Below are 19,113 nucleotides of genomic sequence, written 5' to 3'. Positions count from 1 at the left end.
TCTGTCTTCCCCACTCTTTCTGCCCTTCCCCTGCTCTCTTTCTCTCTCTCTCTCTCTCTCTCTCTCTCTCTCTCTCTCTCTCTCTCTCAAAAATAAATAAATAAAAACAAATCCCAAATCAGCTTACCAACTAGCAGGGAGATCAGGGAAATTTGGCCTCCTATTGTAGCTGATCAGTATTTGCAATAAAATGGTCACTTTTGGAATAGTGCTCCCTGGGACCCAGTGTCTTATCTTCCTGGGCCTCACCACAAATACAGTTCTCAACTTCCACAGCGCTTACAAATAATTTGGACAGCGCTAAAATTGAGTTTGGATACTGACACTCCCATAGCCTCCATGAGATGAGGGTGAAGAACTGAAAACGGTTCATTTCTGTGGTTCCTGCCTCCTGGATTTCTCGGATCCGGAGTTTCACAGCAGGGCCACAGAGAGGAAAGAGAAACAGAGCAATCTCATTCCCGACCCATCTTTGCCGTTGACAGTACCTTTAAAAGCATCTCATTTTTATTTTAGTCAAACAAAGCACATTTGTGTGAAAAGCAAATACAGTATTTTATGTACACAACAGAATTTCCCCTCAACAGCGTAATTAAGCATGATTACACATCATTTTAACAAGCACGGGCCACTGTAACAGCTGTCTGCTACTTTCGGGGGTGACGTTGGGGATTGTGTTAGAAGAGAAATGGTCACGGGAGGTTTTGTTCCTTCCAAGTGCCCGATTACGCCTACATCCAGTTTTCTGTAACCCCGCGAGCTTACACCGTGTCCGCCAGGGGCAAATGCTCAGGCGCAGACAGCGTGAGTGGATTGTCATTCATTTGTTGCAGTCTCATGGTTTTTTTTTAAGTTTATTTATTTATTTTGAGTGAACAACAGAGAGAGAGAGAGAGAGAGAGAGAGAGAGAGAGAATCCCAAGAGGGCTCTGCACTGTCAGCACCGAGCCCGACGCGGGGCTCGAACCCACCAACCATAAGCTCAGGACCTGCGCCCAAATCGAGAGTCAGACACTTAAGTGACTGAGCTGCCCAGGCACCCCTTCAGTCTTGTTCTCTAAAGGTAGTGAAAGGAAATCACTTATTTTAGATATCTGAGTCAGAACCTCAGGAAAAATGAGAATTAAGGAGCAGGTGCGTACCAGAATGTGTCCACTGTCGCTTCCCTCTCCAGAAGATGAAATTCGCTGGTCTTGGGCACATTGTCATCCGCTTACCGGCACCCACCCAAAGCAGTAGTTATCTGGTGGCCACAGATTACCTTTTATCTATGCTAGCGACTGTTTTCTTAAACCCTAAATTCAGGATAGGAGCGACAGTCAAGTAGCCATTGAGAAGGGTAGACTCGCAAGCCGTGTGGAAATGCCTTTACCACAAGAGTGAGTGCACAGACAACTGTGCAACCTTACCCGATGCGTAGGTTACTTTGGAGTGACGCCACCAGAGAGAAAAGCTTTCGTTTTCTAAAAAGTGGCGTTACTAACACCTGTAAGGAAGTGTTACCTCAGTAGCTGGGGCAGTGTGGCTTCTGAAGAAATCGGTGGATTGCAGTCCTGTGAGAAACCACATGGAATGTACAGGAACTTTTTATCTGTGGAACCCACATGAAAACACATCAATTTTGATATTTTTTTCCAGCTTTATCAAGATAAAATTGGCATGTAATATTGTGTACGTGTAAGGTACGTCGTGTGATTTCATGCATGTCTATTGAGAAGTGATTACCAAAATAACGTTGACCTCTCACCTCACGTAACTACCATCTGTGTGTGTGTGTGTGTGTGTGTGTGTGCGCGCGCGCGTGTGTGTGCATGTGGTGAGGAATTTTAAGATCCACTGCTCTCTCCTCAACTTTCAAGTGTACGGTAAGTGTTATTAACTCTAGTCCCCATGGTATGTGCTGCATTCCCAGGACTTCTCATTATAAGGTGAATCACAACTTACAACTAGAGGTCTGTACCCTTTGACTGCCTTCCCTCCTTCTCCCAGCCGCCTCACCCCTGGCAACCACCAATTTGCTGTTTCTGTGAGGTCAGTTTTATAGGATTCCACTTGTAAGTGAAATTATACAGTGTTGATCTCTGTTTGACTTCCCCCACTTAGCATAATGCCCTCAGGATTCATCTGTGTTGTGGCAGATAGCAGGATTTCTTTCTTTTTCATCACCGAATGATATTCCATTATATACGCCACAGTTGTAAAAATCATTCATTCATGCACAAATGATTGCAGTGTTTCCATGTCTTGCTTATTATTAAAAAAATAACACTGCGGTGAACATGGGGGGTGGGGCAGATATCTCTTCAATACAGTGATTTTGTTTCCTTGAGGTCTATGTCCAGAAGTGGGGCTGCTGGACTTATATTGTAGCTTTATTGTTAATTTGGGGGGAACCTCCGTACCGTTCTCCACGGCGGCTGCACCAGTTTGCAGTCCCACCAACAGTGCGTGAGGGGTCCCTTTTCCCCACATCCTCGCCAGCATCTGTGTTTCTTGTCTTTCTGATGAAAGCGCTGGTTATGGCGATGTCTCATTGTGGTTCCGATTTGCCTTTTCCTGATAATGAGTGATGTTTGAGTACCTTTTGGGCTACCTGTTGGCCATCTGTATGTCTTCTTTGAAAAAAACGTCTATTCGGGTGATTTGGCCACTTTTCAATTAGGTTATTTACTTAGTTTTTTAAATTTTGTTATCACTATTTCTTTGCTATTCAATTGTATCGGTTCCTTACATATTTCGGATATTAACCTCATACCAGATAGATGGTTTGTAAATATTTCTTTCATTCCATAGGCTATATTTCCATATAGTTGATCATTTCTTCCACTGCACAGAACCGGTCCTGCTTGATTTTTGCTTTTGCTGCTTATGCGGTCAGTGTCATATCCAAAGAGTCATTGCCAAGACCCATGTCAAAGAACTTTGTCCCTGTTTTCTTCTGGGCACGTCATGGTTTTTGGTCTTCTTGACTTCAATCCACTTTGAGTTAGTTTCGTGTGTGGTGTAAGACTCCAGTTTCCTTCTTCTGCGTGTAGATGCTGAGTTTTCACAACACCTTTGTTGAAGAGGCCATCATTTCCTCATTGAGCGTTCCTGGCTCCCTTGTAAAATGACTGTAGATACGTGGGTTTATGTCTGGGCCTCTCTATTCTGGTCCGCTGATCTGTATGTCTGCTTTCCCACCAGCACCCTACTGCTTTGATCGCGAAAACTTGGCAGTGTAGTCTGAAATCAGGAAATGGGATGCCTCCAACATCGTTCTTTCTCAAGATCGCTTTGGCTCTTTGGAGTCTTTCGTGGTTACATATACATTTTAGGCTTGTGTGTTCTTCTTTGTATAAAAAAAGAAAGAAAGAAATGCAGCTCTTCTTTGTGTGGGGTGGTCCAGGAGCTGCTTCAGCCTCACCTCCGAGTTCAAGGTTTTTTTCTCTCTGGATTGTTGCTAGTTGCTCTTCTTTCTGGGGGGGGGGGGGCTGTAGTTGGGACGACTTATGTCACCATCTTGATCACGTCACTCCTGATCAATTGAGTAATCATTTTAAAAATCCAAATAAATATTCGTGTAGTGACCAAGACCTCCGCAACCTGGTGTATCTACCATGTCAAACAGAAATTGTCTGACTTTGTCAAAAAGTAGATTTAGGGAGGGGTGCCTGGGAGGCTCAGTCAGTTAAACATCCGACTCCTGGTTTTGGCTCAGGTCATGATCTCACGGTTCGTGGGTTCCAGCCCTGTGTTTCAGGCTTTGTGCTGACAGCGGAACCTGCTTGGGATTCTCTTTCTCTGTCTGTCTGTCTGTCTCTCTCTCTCTCTCTCTCTCTCTCTCTCTCTGTCTCTCTCTCTCTCTGTCCTCCCCTGCTCACTCTCTCAAAATACATAAATGAACTTAAAAAAATAGATTTAGGGGGATAATGCACACCAGTGGGAACAGCACGTGGTATGTTGTAAAACTTTACTCCTGATAAATCATTCGCACTTGGCAATATGGTGTGTTATCTAAGATACTATCATAAAAAACATGGAGGTACATTTCCAAATAAAATAGATGCATTTTGTAAGTAAAGAACAGTATTTTTATTTTCCATCTATTGTATGTTTTTTCCTTTTTTTCTTTTCGATCTAGGACAAGGGCTAAAACATGATTACACTTCATAAAAGGATCCAGGGGATAGTAAAACTCTTATGAGGGTGCCTGGTGGCTCAGTCCGTTAAGCATCCAACTTAAGCTCAGGTCATGATCTCACAGTTCCTGAGATCAAGCCCCGTGTCAGGCTCTGTGCTGACAGTGTGGATCCTGCTTGGGATTCTCTGTTTCCCTCTCTCTGTGCCCCTCTCCCCACTCACACTATCCCCCCCCCGCAAAATAAATAAACATTAAAAAAATTAAAAAAAAAAACCCTCTTCTTATAAACACAGCTTCTCCTTATCCATGAATGCATCATTATTATTTTTACTACAAAATTATTTTGTCTTTACATATAAATAAAACCCACCTACCCCATCCTGGATCCTAGGTCAGTTAGGAGTTGGAAATTATTTCATGAACGAGCAAATACATCTGAAATATGGTGAGAGTTACAAGTATAGAAACAAAAGCATATAAAAAAACATGTATAAATATAAACCTCTATGACATTCATTAAGAATAATTTCAAGGAGGGTCACCTGGCTGGCTCATCTGGTAGAGCATGTGACTCTTGATCTCAGGGCAGTTAAGTTCAAGCTTTGTGTTGGGTGTAGAGATTACTTAAAAGTAGAATCTTTAAAAACATTAAAAAAAATAAAATAACTTTGAAGAGCATGTACTGTGCATTGGTCACTTGACTAGCTGCTGGAGATTGAGCAGTCGGTAAAGTAGACCCTTGTGGAGCTTACCGTAAAGCACAAAGGATAAATATAATGCACAGTGACATGTGTTAGAGAAGAGTGAGACGCAGGCAGATCATGGGATACAAGCTACCAGAGCGCAAGCACGGTTGAAATGAGAATACGGACAGTGAATTGACCTGGGGAGCCGATAGGCAGGGTGGACATAACGTTTACAGTGGGCGTGAAGGATAGAAAGAGAGTACGATCAGAACTTGGAGCCTGGATGGTAGATCGCAAGGAAGAGAGTAAGGAAAAGTGGCCCAGAGGAGTTAGCGTCCAGATTGTGCCGGGCTTTCTACATGAAAAGACTTTGAATTAAGAATGGAGGTCGCCAGAGGCATTTCCAGCAAGTTAGGGCCATCACCGGGTTTGAGGTTTAGAAACATTGTTTTGGCTGCAGCATAGAAAGTGGAATGAAGAGACAGGGTGCGAAATGGTGAGATGGTCACAGAGGCAGCAGTGCTGGGTGGACACAGACAATCCTGGGTGATGAACAATGACACCCTAACCAAGGAGCCACTCGAACGTGTGGGAGTGTAGTGGATGCTGTAGAACGTGTTTGTGTGGGGTATTTGGGGCCTGGAAGGACAAGTGGCAGAATCCATGAGTGAACTGTGTCTGTTCTCTGAGATGGCCCTAAAACAATGTTTTTAGTAAAAATTAAGCCGTGATTACTGCGGTTCGTATTTTTTGCTAAGTTCTAAATCTGAGATTTTGGAGTGTCACAAAAATATAAAACCGGAAGGGACATTAACAGTCATCCAATCCTATGGCCTTTGTTTCTCATTAAGGTTAAATAACGTACATAGGGTTTTAAAGCTGGTTTCTACTACAACTGAAACAAAACTATCTTCACCAGGGAAGAGAGTGCATTTAAAAGCTGTTACAGTACTTGCTGTCTTTTGAAACTAAAGAAATCTTGCAGAAACTTTAAAATATTCTTCCGTGGGTTCAAGAACCGTAACATAAAGTGGAAACACATGGAAGGAAATATCCCCATTGCATCAGAAATAGTTGTGATATGTGAACTACTTTTACTCTAAGTGTTTTCAGCATGTGGTGCTCTTCATAACAACAACAAATAACAAAATTATAATAATGCAGGTGGTACTGGAACCTTTTACACCCCAAGTGAATTCTTGCAATGTATGAAAGGAATAGGGCACAATTCTCATCACTGATAAGAGATTAGTGTTTCTGCGCTCAACCATTCTTCTATGGACCTGACCGAATAACAAGCTGGAGAAATGTGAAGAAAGGATGGAGTTATCCATCTTTGACGGACTAAGGACCAGCATTAGCTGGAAGAAGGATAAGCTGACGGTGAGAACATTCTGTGAACAGGGGGACCGGGGCAGGGAAACGCACCAAGGAAGGTGTGGATCTCTGCGTTTGCCTCCAAAGGAGGTTGTGCAGAAAAGCACAAGTTGATGACTGCCATCCTGAGCACATGGGTCGGGATGCATGGGTGGACCACAGGGACCTCCCTAAGTGACGGGACAGGGTGAAGAACTGGAAAATTCTGAGCAAGAAGACATACATATGTGTCATCCTCATGAGCAAGTTGCTTTTAGGGTGGAAAAAGTAGGTCTTCTAACTGTGACAGACAACAGGGGATGGGCCTCATGCGGAGACAGGGTGCAATTCTGCTACTCAGGATGGAGTTGACCATGTGGAGGGATAACAGTGTGAACCGTGCACTCAGCCTTCCCAGGACTAACGGTCCTTGACCCTCAGGCGGAACATAGGTGAGTGTTGTTGACAACAGACCAAAGCATAGGCTCCCTTCATCCACCCTAATCACCAGCACCCCTTCCTGTGCTCTCCTGTGGTAACTTGCTGGTCCAGGACAACCTTCCCTCTCTTAAAAGATGGGGAAGTTAAGGATCAAGCTTGGGCCCTCCAGAGAGTGGGAGGAGAATTAGACACTTGAACTTGGCCAACAGAGAGCACTTGACAACTCCCTCCTGTGTCCTGAGGAACTTGTCGTCACCAGAAGTTCCCAGAAGCTCCATTTTCTTCTTCATGTGTGCTGACTACTCCTTCTCACCCAACTCTGACAATCCCCAACCCACGACAGACCCCCAGGCTTCCATCGTCACCATCAGCAAGGGCCTTCTTGTCCTCACATGGTCAGAGAATTGGTGGAATAAAAACAAACCAGTTGCCCAGGAACTGTATGCTACTCTAATCAGAGAGTAATTCTCCCTCTGGGCTTCATAAAAATAATTTTTCATCGAATTGCAAACAGTGCTCTCAAGAGTCTTTTTAGGAAACATTTATCAAAGGAGCTTCCTCCTTTTGATGATTCTCAGCATCTGCCAGGGGAGTGAATTCGAAACTGAAGTCAGTTAAGTAGAAAACCTTTGCCAGAGAAAGTAAAAGCGACCGATCTTGACCTAAGGAAGGACTTGTGTACTCTACAATAATTTCACGTCATGGGAACAACAATTTATAGATATCGTGTCTTTTCTTCACACTCGTGTTAGTGTGTCGGGGCTGTCGTAACACACACCACACGTTGGGGGCTTACGCGTACGTCCTCATGGTCGCACGGTTATAAGTCCAGCATCACAGTGCCGGCAGCTTTGATGTCCTCTGAGGCCTCCCTTCTCGGCTTTCAGGTGGCTGTCTTCTCCCTGAGTCGTCACAGAGCTTCCTCTCCGTGTGTGCCTGGCCCTAGCGTCTCTTCCTCTTCTTAGAAAGACACCAGTCCAGGGGCAGCTGGTGGCTCAGTCGGTGAAGTGTCCGACTTCGGCTCAGGTCATGATCTCACAGTCCGTGAGTTTGAGCCCCACATCAGGCTCTGTGCTGACAGCTCGGAGCCTGGAGCCTGCTTCCGATTCTGTGTCTCCCTCTCTCTCTGCCCCTCCCCTGCTCATGCTCTGCCTCTCTGTGTTTCAAAAATAAATAAAAACATTAAAAAATTAAAAAAAAAAAAGAAAGAAGAAAGACACCAGTCCTAGGGAATCGACCTTAGTTACATTTCTAAAGGCTCCACCTGGGGCGCCTGGGTGGCTCAGTCGGTTGAGCGTCTGACTTCAGCTCAGGTCACGATCTCGCGGTCCGTGAGTTCGAGCCCCGCGTCGGGCTCTGGGCTGATGGCTCGGAGCCTGGAGCCTGTTTCGGATTCTGTGTCTCCCTCTCTTTCTGCCCCTCCCCCGTTCATGCTCTGTCTCTCTCTCTCTGTCTCAAAATAAATAAATGTTAAAAAAAATTAAAAAAAAAAAATAAAGGCTCCACCTCCAAATATGGCCACATTGAGGGTTAGGGCTTCACCATAAATTGTGCGGCGGTGGGGGGGGGGGGCATATAATTCATTCCATAACAACTCTGAATAACTATTGATTAACAGTTAATTCAGTATGGTATTCCCTGATAATTACCTGCTGTGCTGACATCCTGTGTTGCCAATTTAGGGCAGAGCCGTATCCTTGGGTAAGATGACATTATCTTATAAGATGAAATGTCTAACAAGAACACATGCCTGAACAGATGATGTGCCAACTCTGAAGAGATGACCTAATAAAGTACCCGTGGGCGGTGCCAAGATTCTCCAGAAGCAATTTGCTATTTGCTCTAATGCACAGATAATTGGATAATCAAGTGCCCAAATGTTGTGCCTAATTGTAGAGCAAAGTTGAAAAAAAGTGGCCCAAGACCGTGTTTAGATTATTCATAGCTAAATGCCCATTTCAATCACAAAATAATCTCTGCAAACTGGGCACAAGCCATTGATCTCAGTAGATATAATAGACATAGGATGCTTATCTTTGGTAAAAATTACCTATGGTAAAAATTAATAAGCAATATGTAGTCAAGGAAGTAATGTCCAATATCTATCTAGGACAGCAGGTATAGGGTACTTATGTCTAACAAGTGTGACTTCCTGTCTCTGAGAAAAACTGGCTGTGAAACATACTTGGAAGAATTAGTGACTTTATGTTCTATGTCTGCTAACTAGAAGCCCGTGGAATGTTCTAAGAAACGGTGCCTTTCATTTCGGTACAGTTCATCTCCTTAGGAAAAAACTTGATAACAGGGCCAGTAATTTACTAAACCTATTTCGTAGTTTCCAAAATTAAAAATTCTTTTTATTTGGCCCTTGAATATGTACCTCTTTCTCTTCTATATGGACAGCCATCCATATGTGCTTTCAAGCCCAGGAAATTAGAAGTCAATTGGAAGTTAGCCAGTGAAAGAGTACCTGTGACTTGCCATCTACTCCAACAAAAGTAGCCTTGGACCCCCCTGATTTTTATGGCAGGATGAGGAAAGAAAAAGAAATCCCCATGGCACCTGGGTGGCTCTGTCAGTTAAGTAACAACTTTGGCTCAGGTCACGATCTCAGTTTGTGGGTTCCAGCCCCGTGTCGGGCTCTGTGCTGACAGCCCAGAGCCTGTACCTGCTTTAGATTCTGTGTCTCCCTCTCTCTGCCCCTCCCCCATTCCTGCTCGCTCGCTCTCTCTCTCTCTCTCTCTCTCTCTCTCAAAAATAAATAAAAAATTTAAAAAAAGAAAAGAAAAAGAAATCCCAAATGGTTTTGATTCATTGTATCCTGAAGCACTCTTATTTTTTTCTTTTTACGTAATTTGTTATTTTTCTACCTATGTGAAAATCATTTTGATCATATTCACACTTTGTCTCAAAACACGTTTACTTTTATATTTACTTGCCTTAGTTATTTAACTCCCAACTTATTCCCAAAAGAATTTTTAAAAACTTATTTCTACCTTTTTTTCCCTGAAAACTAAATACAGGGTAGCAGCATAGTTAAACGCTGCGCTGGTGAACAGAGCCACACATGTTAGAAAGGATTTTATGTCTGGGAGGTGATTTTGTTCCCACTGAGGTGATATTTTTGGTAGGAATTCAATTCAATTTTTAATTTTGCTAACATTCTATAGCAGACATTGTGGATTATCTATGAAAATTATCATTTATTAAAAAAAAAAAAAAACACCTGACTTTTTTTTTCCCCTACACTGTGGAGTCTAACATGACATTTCCTGGATCTTTCAAGGTAGGAATGACCCAGGTGAGCTACAGGGGACAAAGACAAGTGAACAGATAGAGCCTCTGGAAAGTTTTGGGGCATTTTTGTTTTTTTGTGTTTTTTGTGCATGTGTTTGTGGTTTGTAAAGAGAAAACCCAGCTCGCCGCCCTTGTGGGAAGCCTGGACTCTCCACCTCCTCCTGCCTTGAGATGTGGCAGCCACTTTGCGCCACGAGACCGCACCGCTCACGATGTTGGCCTGTGAGTCCAGGGGGCGGGCGTCTGCAGAGCATGTGGGCTCTCGCCGACCTAACCCATATGCCACTCTGCCCTCCAGCCTCTGGGTGCGTGAGGAAAAGGAAATGCTCGTGAGTTCGAGCTAGCGTCCATTGAACCGTTTTGTTCCTCACAGCCGAGGGCAGTCCTCGTCAAATGAGATTCACAATGTTTAGTGACACTAAGTGTCATCCTGTGGCCTGTGAGAAAGAGAGCGTTGTGGCGTGTGAGCTGACCTGGCTGTTTCCGTGCTGGTGTGACTTACGGGTACGTTTATCGCACACGTTGAATCGTTTCCATGTGATTATTTTTAAGCAGGCATATAGAATAAATCCACTTTGGTGTTTCTCTTTTTGCATCAGTCTTGGCTTTAGTCCAAATTAAGGGCCGTTCTTGGGAAACTATTCCAGTTGCCCTTTGATAGCACGCACGCTGTGTGCTTGTTCATGAAATACTTATTACCAGGGGTCAGTCTAAATCAGTCTTTTTTTTTTTTTTTTTTTTGGATTTTCTATATCTTCGCTCTGGTGCGGACACGCTCGAGGGAAAGGCCCGCTGCCTGAGAGAGGAGGGGGTGAAATTCTGCATGTTCCCTGTCCAGACCCCTGCTAGGTGCTGCGTGCCAGTGGGGTCCCGTGTTTTGTCGTCTTGAAAACTCCAGCCTCTCATCCTTCTGCCTCCAGTCCTGAGGGAGGCCCTTTCCTGCTTGGCAGCTGTCCCTCCTTCTTCCCAGGCTCTGTGTTCGCAGTGCAGCTAAATGCTTCGTTGGGAAACACTAGATTTGTGAGTGGGAGGGGCGGAGCTCCCCGTGATGCTGGTGTGTGGGCAAGTTTGGGAACTGCTGATTTCAAGAAACCAGAATGCAGAGGCCACGGTGAGAGAGGGGTCTGCTTAATTTTGCCAGAACTAAGACTGCCTCACTCTTTATTTTTTTTATTTATTTTTTATTTTTTTAACGTTTTATTTATTTTTGAGACAGAGAGAGACAGAACATGAACAGGGGAGGGGCAGAGGCAGAGGGAGACACAGAATCGGAAGCAGGCTCCAGGCTCCGAGCCATCAGCCCAGAGCGCGACGCGGGGCTCGAACTCAAGGATCGCGAGATCGTGACCTGAGCTGAAGTCGGACGCTCAACCGACTGCGCCACCCAGGTGCCCCTGCCTCACTCTTCAAAAATGCAATTGATAATGTCTCAATCTCGAAGCTTCTAGTTAACAGGAAAAACATCGTAATACAGAGGCATCTTTAAAATTATCAGATATTGCATTCTGTGATGATAATACAGGGCCAAATGATGTAAGGATCAGCTTTACCTAAAGTTCTAAAGTTGAAGGGCTTGGGGCCTCTGGGTGGCTCAGTCGGTTACGCCCTGACTTGGGCTCAGGTCATGATCTCAAGGCCATGGGTTTGACCCATGTGTGGGGGCTCTGTGCTGACAGCTCAGAGCCTGGAGCCTGTCTTCAGATTCTGTGTCTCCCTCTCTCTCTGTCCCTACCTTGCTCGTGCTGTCTCTCTCTCTCTCTGTGTGTCTCTCAAAAATCAACATTAAGAAAAGAATGTAAAAAAAGAAAAAGAAGGTAGAAGGGCTTTTTCCTTCCTTTTGGACCTGTCACATCCTGAAAACGGGGCCAGTAATCCTGGTGTTGGTCAAGAGGGTGGACATTAACACTGCAAGCAAGTAGGATGTGTCCTGAGCGACAGCTCCTTAGCACCCGGGGGAAGGTGGCGGCCACTGGCTCTGGACACGGAGTGTGGGCGGCTCCACTGGGTGCTGCCCTTGGCTGAATTGCTCCGAACCCAGCCCAGCTGCAGCGTCAGCATCTCTGCAGTGGCTCTGAGGCAGCCTTTCTTTCCCATGACCTACGGGGTGAGCACTCGGGGCGAACACGGTTTGCTTTCAGCTGCTTGCTTTGATTTTAAAGACATATGATGCCCAGTACTAACTTGAGAATATCTTTGCCATGACAGATATCTCGCCAGGAGTGTTATGGTGGTCATCCATCCGTCTGTTCAAATTATTGCACTGTAGACTTCTGGAAGATAATTATTTTTCAACCTAGTAGCTTAGCACATAAGAGGTGCTCCACTAATAATTTTGGAAGAGTACCAAAGAGACTAATACATGAGATAAAAGATCTGTGACTTAAACCTCCATTCTCAGTGGGGCACCCTTTCCTGTAACACATGTCGCCCACCAAGTATATCTAAAGGGGTTGATAGAAGTTAACATCTTCGGGATAATTTAGGATTGGACTTGTTGCCAACAAAGAAGCAAAAATCCATACGGTGGATATCTCTAAGTTGTGTTTTATTTTATGGTGGCGTTTAGGTGCCTTCTCTCCAATATTTATTACAGCATGAAATGTTTCACAATAAATTAGGAAACAACTGGCCGTTTCCTGTAGCTCTCACAGCATGATTATAAGAAAGCGTGATGAAAGAACCATATCCCCATCAAGGTCTAGAGGTTCTGTGTCGCCTGGTCCTTGACCCGCTCGTTGCTTTTGTGTTTTGCTCGTCTGGCCCTTTATCACCGGACTACAGTCACTCTTGGCGTCTGGCTGTTCCTCAGCCCTGCCTGGTGGATTCCCCACTCAGCCCCGTGCTTTGGTTCTGTCTTCTGTCCATGCAGGGTTCTTCTCTCTTACACTCACAGACGCATCCTCCCTTCACATCTCTGCTCGAATGTGTGCTTTGCAGAGGGTGTCCCTGGATCCTCCCCCTGAAACAGACCACCACGGTCTGTGTTCCCTCTTACCCCCCGTCCTCTCTTTTTGGAACATTTATCCGTGTCTGACATATTTCATACTATTTGTTTATTTTCTGCTGAGTGCCCGAACTGCAGTCTTCACAAGATCCATGATTTGGTGCGTTTGCTTGTTTCTTACACCTTACAGCTAGAACAGTCCACGTACTGTGCGCCAAGATACCAGCCACAGACTAAGACATGGGGCAAAGCCTAGTAGCTCTTTGTAGGGAACAAAACAAGTCAGCTGCCTGTCTTATAGCTAGAAGCCTGGTCAGACATCTCAGAAGGTCCGTAAAAGAACAAAACAACACCAGCATCCACTTTGTTTCAGGCGCTGATTTTAGTACTGGGAAATACAGAGAAAGATATGGATTGGTCATCATTCTGGAAAAATTTGCAGTGTGATGGGACAGAAAGACAGGATCGCAACTCAAATCAATCCTGACTGGATTAGTTCTAAAATGTCTACCAAAAAAAGGACCCGGCAATTCTGGAACAGGGAGCCACACCTGGGCTGTGGGGATTTGAAGAGGCTTTAATGAGGGCGGTGCCACGAAAGGAGAAGAGGAGGTGTCTTCGATGGGGGTGGGGGACACCAGAACGGAAGGATGCCCGGCAGCATGAGAGATTCTGGAGTGTTCAGTATGCCTCTGGCCTGGATGTGAGCGCCCTTCACGGAAAGGCAGAAATTTAAGTTGAAGACGCGCACGGTATTTGGGACATGCACGCTGACTGCATGCTGCTGGGTCCCTTTACGACATACAGGCAGCTGATAGGTGGGTGTACCCACAGGTGCACGCCTGTGGGCTGGTTGAGGAGGACAGGACGTTCCGTGGAGTGTTGAAGAGAAGATACAGAAGTGAGAGTCAACACCACGGCACCCCGATGTGCCAAAAATATTGTGCAGATAGGGTTTGATAAGGGGCCCTGCGGCAAGGTACTCAGCTGTGTAAAGGAGCCCAGGGGAACTTGGCTGGGACTGGAGCGAGCATTCGTTCCCCTGTGCTTCTGTGCCCTGTGCTGGGGCCATGACAGGTGCACGTGCAAAGGTGAGTAATCAGCCAGGCCTCCGTTAGCTGTGCGCCACACCACGTGCAGGTGTCGGAGGGCAGCTCTCGTGGGTCAAGAGGCTTGCGTTTAATTGAACAAAATTGCCTTTTGTAGATCAGGAACTGTCCGACGACTGACAAGTTCATAGGGTTCAGCTCCGTGTTTCTCATGACCGTTCTCAGAAATTTATGTCTAAGTCACCTGTGCTCGTCTGTTGGCACCGCTCTGTTTTCCAGTATCTGGTCCAGAGTGATATCCCATTTATGCACACGTTCTATTCTCTCCAGAAAGACCACACGGGCTTGCCACAGCAAGAGTCCCCCTGCCAGGCTCACTGTCAGTCTTGCTGTTTGGCTCCCGTGCCATCTAATGCCCGTATGTTGGTAAAAGCAAAAACGCCCAGATAAATTAAAAGAGCAAATAGCGGGGCATCTGAGGGCTCAGTCGGTTAAGCGTCCAACATGGGCTCAGGTCGTGACCTCACGGTTTGGGAGTTGGAGCCCCTCTTCGGGCTCTGTGCTGACCGCGCAGAACCCAGTTCAGATTCTCTATCCCCATCTCACTGCCCCTCCCCACTTCGCGCTTTCTCTCTCAAAAATAAACATTAACAAAGATAAAAGAGAAAATGATGAATCCAATTACTCATTTGTTATGTAAACATTTACAGGTCTAATATACCTAATAAAGCGCGTTAGAGATGAATGTTAAGTATGTAGTGTCAATAGAATTGGTTTAGGTGAAGTTTTAAAATATCCTTCGAAAATATATCATAAAATTCAGAAAATTTAATATGGAAAAATTAAAATGAAATAATGGGATGTAGTACTTTTAAAGGTTCTTGTCAAGAAGAAGGAAAACAGGGGCGCCTGGGTGGCTCAGTTGGTTGAGTGACCGACTTCGGCTCAGGTCATGATCTCACGGTTTGTGAGTTTGAGCCCCGCATCGGGCTCTGTGCTGACAGCCGGGAGCCTGGAGCCAGCTTCGGATTCTGTGTCTCCTTCTATCTCTCTGCCCCTCCCCCACTCATGCTCTGTGTCTCTCTGTCTCAGAAATAAATAAACATTAAAAAAAAAAGATTAAAAAAAAAGAAGGAAAACACATCAATAGGAATGTCATAGAGTCCCCAGTAGAAGGCTGATACTGATAAACAATATCAGAGAAGAAGTGAAGAAATAATCACACCTAATATTTCCTCAAGTTCCGTTTCTAGATTGATAATTTGGAAGAGATCTTTTGACCAGCTTTTTTGTTTGTTTGTTTTTTGTTTTTGTTTTGTTTTGTTTTGTTTTTGGTCTGTAGGGACTTCAGTCTTTCGACTGATAACAAACTGTCAGATTCTTTTCCACAAAAGCCTCTCGAGGTCATCTTTGACGTCTTACATTTCGTTATGTATGGAAACAGGTTTCCTGCGGTCGCTATATCAATGTCAACACTGATTATTCATCTTCCATTTGTTCCATAGTTTCACAAAAACTATGTGAAGTAGACGCAGATTCTCAAGGGAAGGCAGTGTGACCTCCAAGGGGAATTTCAAAACCCCGTGCGGATTGTGTCACACTCATTTGGGGGCAAGAGCGGGCTCAGTGTGTTGGGGTCGCGCGTGCAGAGTGACCCCTCGCACCTCCTCCAGATGAAGCTACACTGGTGTAACCACGGGCCACGACCACACTTCTCCCGTGGCTGAAGAAAAAGTCCTGCTAGCGCTCACACCCGCTGACCCCACACCACGCTGTCTGGCCACTAATCGCTGGTCTCTACGGAGCACCTACTAAGGACGCGTCTGGACCCACGAAGGTTGGCATCTTTGGTGGAAGTGAATGACCACAGGACCCATCAGGAGGGGCACAGTGGCCTTCATCTGCACCCACACCACGGGTCTAACCACAACCGTGTGGTGTCCTAGCACTCCTCTCAGGAGTTCTTGGAATCCATTAATGTAGGAAACAGCATTATCCCAATGTGCCATTGTTTATTTTCTTGTAAGAAGGAACCGCAGGTTTTGGAACCACAGACGCACAACTGACGTCCGCAAGTCTAAAGTTTGCTCACAATAGTATAATGGCTAACACTTTGAGCCCTATATGCTGGGTATGTTGTGTGAATTATGTCGTTTAACCCCCTCATCTGTCCTTTGAGGTAGGCAGTGGTCCCTGATGATGTATAAACGAGGCTTTTGAGAGACTAAATTGCTCATGGTGGCCACTCAAAGGCCAGGAGGCCCAGAATCCAGTCTGGCATCCTGACTCCTGACCTCAGGGCTGTGTCGTTTGCCAGGACCAGGGGGTGCTCAGCCCCTACCCGAGAGACCCACGAACTGCAAGCTGGGTTTTGTTATAAACCATTGCTGTGAACTGCCTTTGATTCACATCGGAAAACAAACAAACAAACAAACAAAAAAAACAGCTTGGTTCAAGGCATCCCGAGTGTTGAATTCAAGTAAACCCACTCGTGGCTCAGTTCAAGTCAAGTCACACGACTTGAACTCCAAGGTCTGTCCTTAGGAAAACACGTTCTCTGGGTGATTTCTTTGGCCTGCGTTGCACCCAGGAACACTTCTGTTCCCGTGGATCTGTCACTATAAGGGTCACCTTCTTTCCTGGAGAGCCCGGGAGGTTAGCGGAGCACCCTGGACCTGTGACCCTGCACCTGTTTTTGTTTCCTGCTCTTACACTTAGGAAAACAGGTGTGACAGTATCCCATATACTGGAAGTCTTGACAGCATTATGAAAGTACGGGCTGATTCCACTGCTTTGGTATGCCTGAACTCTCAGAAGTACAGTTTCTCCTCTCGTCACTGGGTGTGTGTATACGTTCCACATACGGTAGGCACGATCCTCAAGACCATCCAGCAACCCAGTCCTGTGCCATTCTACAGACATTCTCCAAAATTGTGAACTGGATTAGAAAGTAGTTAGATTGCTAGTAAAACCTAAGTTTGAGTTTGTGCTTGGCCGGTGTAAGAAATTAGAATAAGTCCATGACAAATTTCAGAAGGCAGACCCAATCGGTGCATTTTGGATGTGTGCGTGGAAACCATCCCATGCGTCTCGAAATTTGCTTGTCTCCCTCCCTGCGCTCACCAGTCCTGCAGAGAATGTTTACACTTGTATTCAGCTCAGCTCCTATCTCATCCTAAAACCCTGCAACACCTTCTTCCCAGGGCAAAACACACAAAAACCCAACAGGCTGCTTGAGGGGGGGGGGGGTTCCCTCCCTTCCTTTCTAGCGATCGGTGCCCGCTACACTGGGCTGGTATCTCTTTCTTAGAAGGGCTGATTTCAGGCTTCCCTCAGGATGTTTATACCTTCTCTTTCCTCCCCCATCTATTATTGTGTAATCCTTTGAACGTCTCCACTTTGCTTCAAACCCCACCTATCGTGATCTGAAACTCATATACATTTGAAACTTTCATGGTTTCCCTCCATATAATGTGAGCCCCATGAGTGCGAGAATTCTGTCTTGTTTGCTCAGCCACCTCAGTACCTAGAACAGGGCCTGACACATAGTTTGCTCTCAAAAGCTATTTCTATGTGAGTAAATAGCCTATGTTATTTAATAGATTCTGTGTACTTAACACTTAAGACGGAGGTGCGGTTGAAGTCTATGTATACATACTCCTGGTGTGTTTGTGTCCCTACTTCATTACAGTTGTGTTTTCATGAAAAGGGGCTTGATTCTGCCCATTTTCTCTTCATCCAGAGACCATTAATGTATTTGCTTTTTTTCATAAATGAGTCTTAAGATTGAGGGAAGGAATATTCAAATGCATTTATTGACTTAAATATTCAGTAGTGAATGAACAATCTTGTATTGTTTACATTAAAAAAAAACAGACAGATGAAAACATAATACGTGTTTATATTTTAACGGCAGGGTGCAGGAGGCGCGTGGGCCGGAAGAGGCATCTACGTATTAATTGTAGCATTTGCGTCACCAGCATCCGTGTAACTGTCCGTCTCCCTTAGGAGACAGTACGTTAAATACCTTTCTCTCAAGTTCACTTAACCTTTTTACCCCCAGGCTTTTGTAATTAAATGTTGATGAAACGAGCATCCTTTGGAAACTCTTAACAAAAACTACGGGTAGACCAGCAGAAGGAACCACTCGCTCACTTTCTGAATTGTTGACAAATGTTCACTGCATGTTTTTTTTTTTGACCGCTCGTTTTTCTCTCCCATTTTCAGAAATCGAAAAGGGAGGATGCGGGGACCCTGGGGTCCCCGCCTACGGGAAGCGGACTGGCAGCAGCTTCCTGCACGGGGACACCCTCACTTTTGAGTGCCAGGCGGCCTTCGAGCTGGTCGGGGAGAGGGTCATCACGTGCCAGCAGAACAACCAGTGGTCAGGGAACAAGCCCAGCTGTGTGTGTGAGTACTGTGCCCTGGGGGGCCGGGCAGGGGCCGGGGCCGGGGGCAGAGAGGGCTGCGTGCCAGGCAGGGGCAGGGGACAGAGACGGCTGCTGTCAGCATCTCTAGGGAGAGCCTCAGGGACCAGAAGGGGCAGGGGCGTTGTCCAATGCCCACTCCCTCGCTGTCCTCACTCAGGTAAAAGCGACCCGTGACGTGGGTACCTCTTCTAGAGCATGTGGAGCCCAGCACGTTCTTTCTCTGTAGAAAGAACGTTTCGTGCAGAAAAGCTTTGGCTCCCTCCAGGGCTTCCGCGGGTGGCCCGAGTGAGACCGCCCCAGGCACCCGTCTTTATGACTTTGCTAATGCTGCACCAGGGACACATCGCTGGTGAGCCTGGCTAGTGTTCGCTCGGGTTTCCGTCCAAGAACTGCCTGCTCCTCGTACGTGAAACGTTTGCACTTCATGGCAGTTTAAAAGCAAGATTTATTTGGTAACCAGATGTAGCTTGGCCCGGACAATGTGGGAATAAATCCAACAGGTGTCCTCCAAAAAGTCACATGTGTACATACATGCACGTGTGCATACACGTACGTAAACTGGTTTCAGGTACACACCCTTAAGAGACAGATGTCCCAAGAGATTTTTATATTATCCACCGAACCATTGGTCTGCTCCTCGGAGTTGTTACTTATTAACTGGTACCCGTAACTGATAAACAATAAATAACCTGAGAAACTGCACTTTAAAGGCAAACACAAAATGTAAAGAGAAAGGTCGTCCTAGAAGACTAAACAGCACGGATACTATTTTCCGGAAATTGTGCCT

The 19,113-nt window shown here is 45.6% G+C and overlaps 1 protein-coding gene across 2 annotated transcripts in view; it reads left to right on the top strand.

Annotated features, from left to right (window-relative positions):
* CSMD1 (CUB and Sushi multiple domains 1) overlaps positions 1-19,113 on the top strand; it is a 2,022,422-nt gene that overhangs the window by 1,603,665 nt on the left and 399,644 nt on the right. For both annotated transcript variants that reach the window (XM_043557450.1, XM_043557440.1), the window contains exon 13: positions 18,124-18,306. In XM_043557450.1, the coding sequence (XP_043413385.1) occupies positions 18,124-18,306 (183 nt within the window). The remainder of the gene's footprint in view (positions 1-18,123; positions 18,307-19,113) is intronic.

The sequence above is a fragment of the Prionailurus bengalensis genome, chromosome B1, assembly GCF_016509475.1.
Source record: "Prionailurus bengalensis isolate Pbe53 chromosome B1, Fcat_Pben_1.1_paternal_pri, whole genome shotgun sequence".
In the NCBI taxonomy this organism is placed as follows: Eukaryota; Metazoa; Chordata; class Mammalia; order Carnivora; family Felidae; genus Prionailurus; species Prionailurus bengalensis.
Note: the sequence above shows the minus strand (reverse complement) of the source record. Positions and strands in the feature narration are given on the sequence as shown.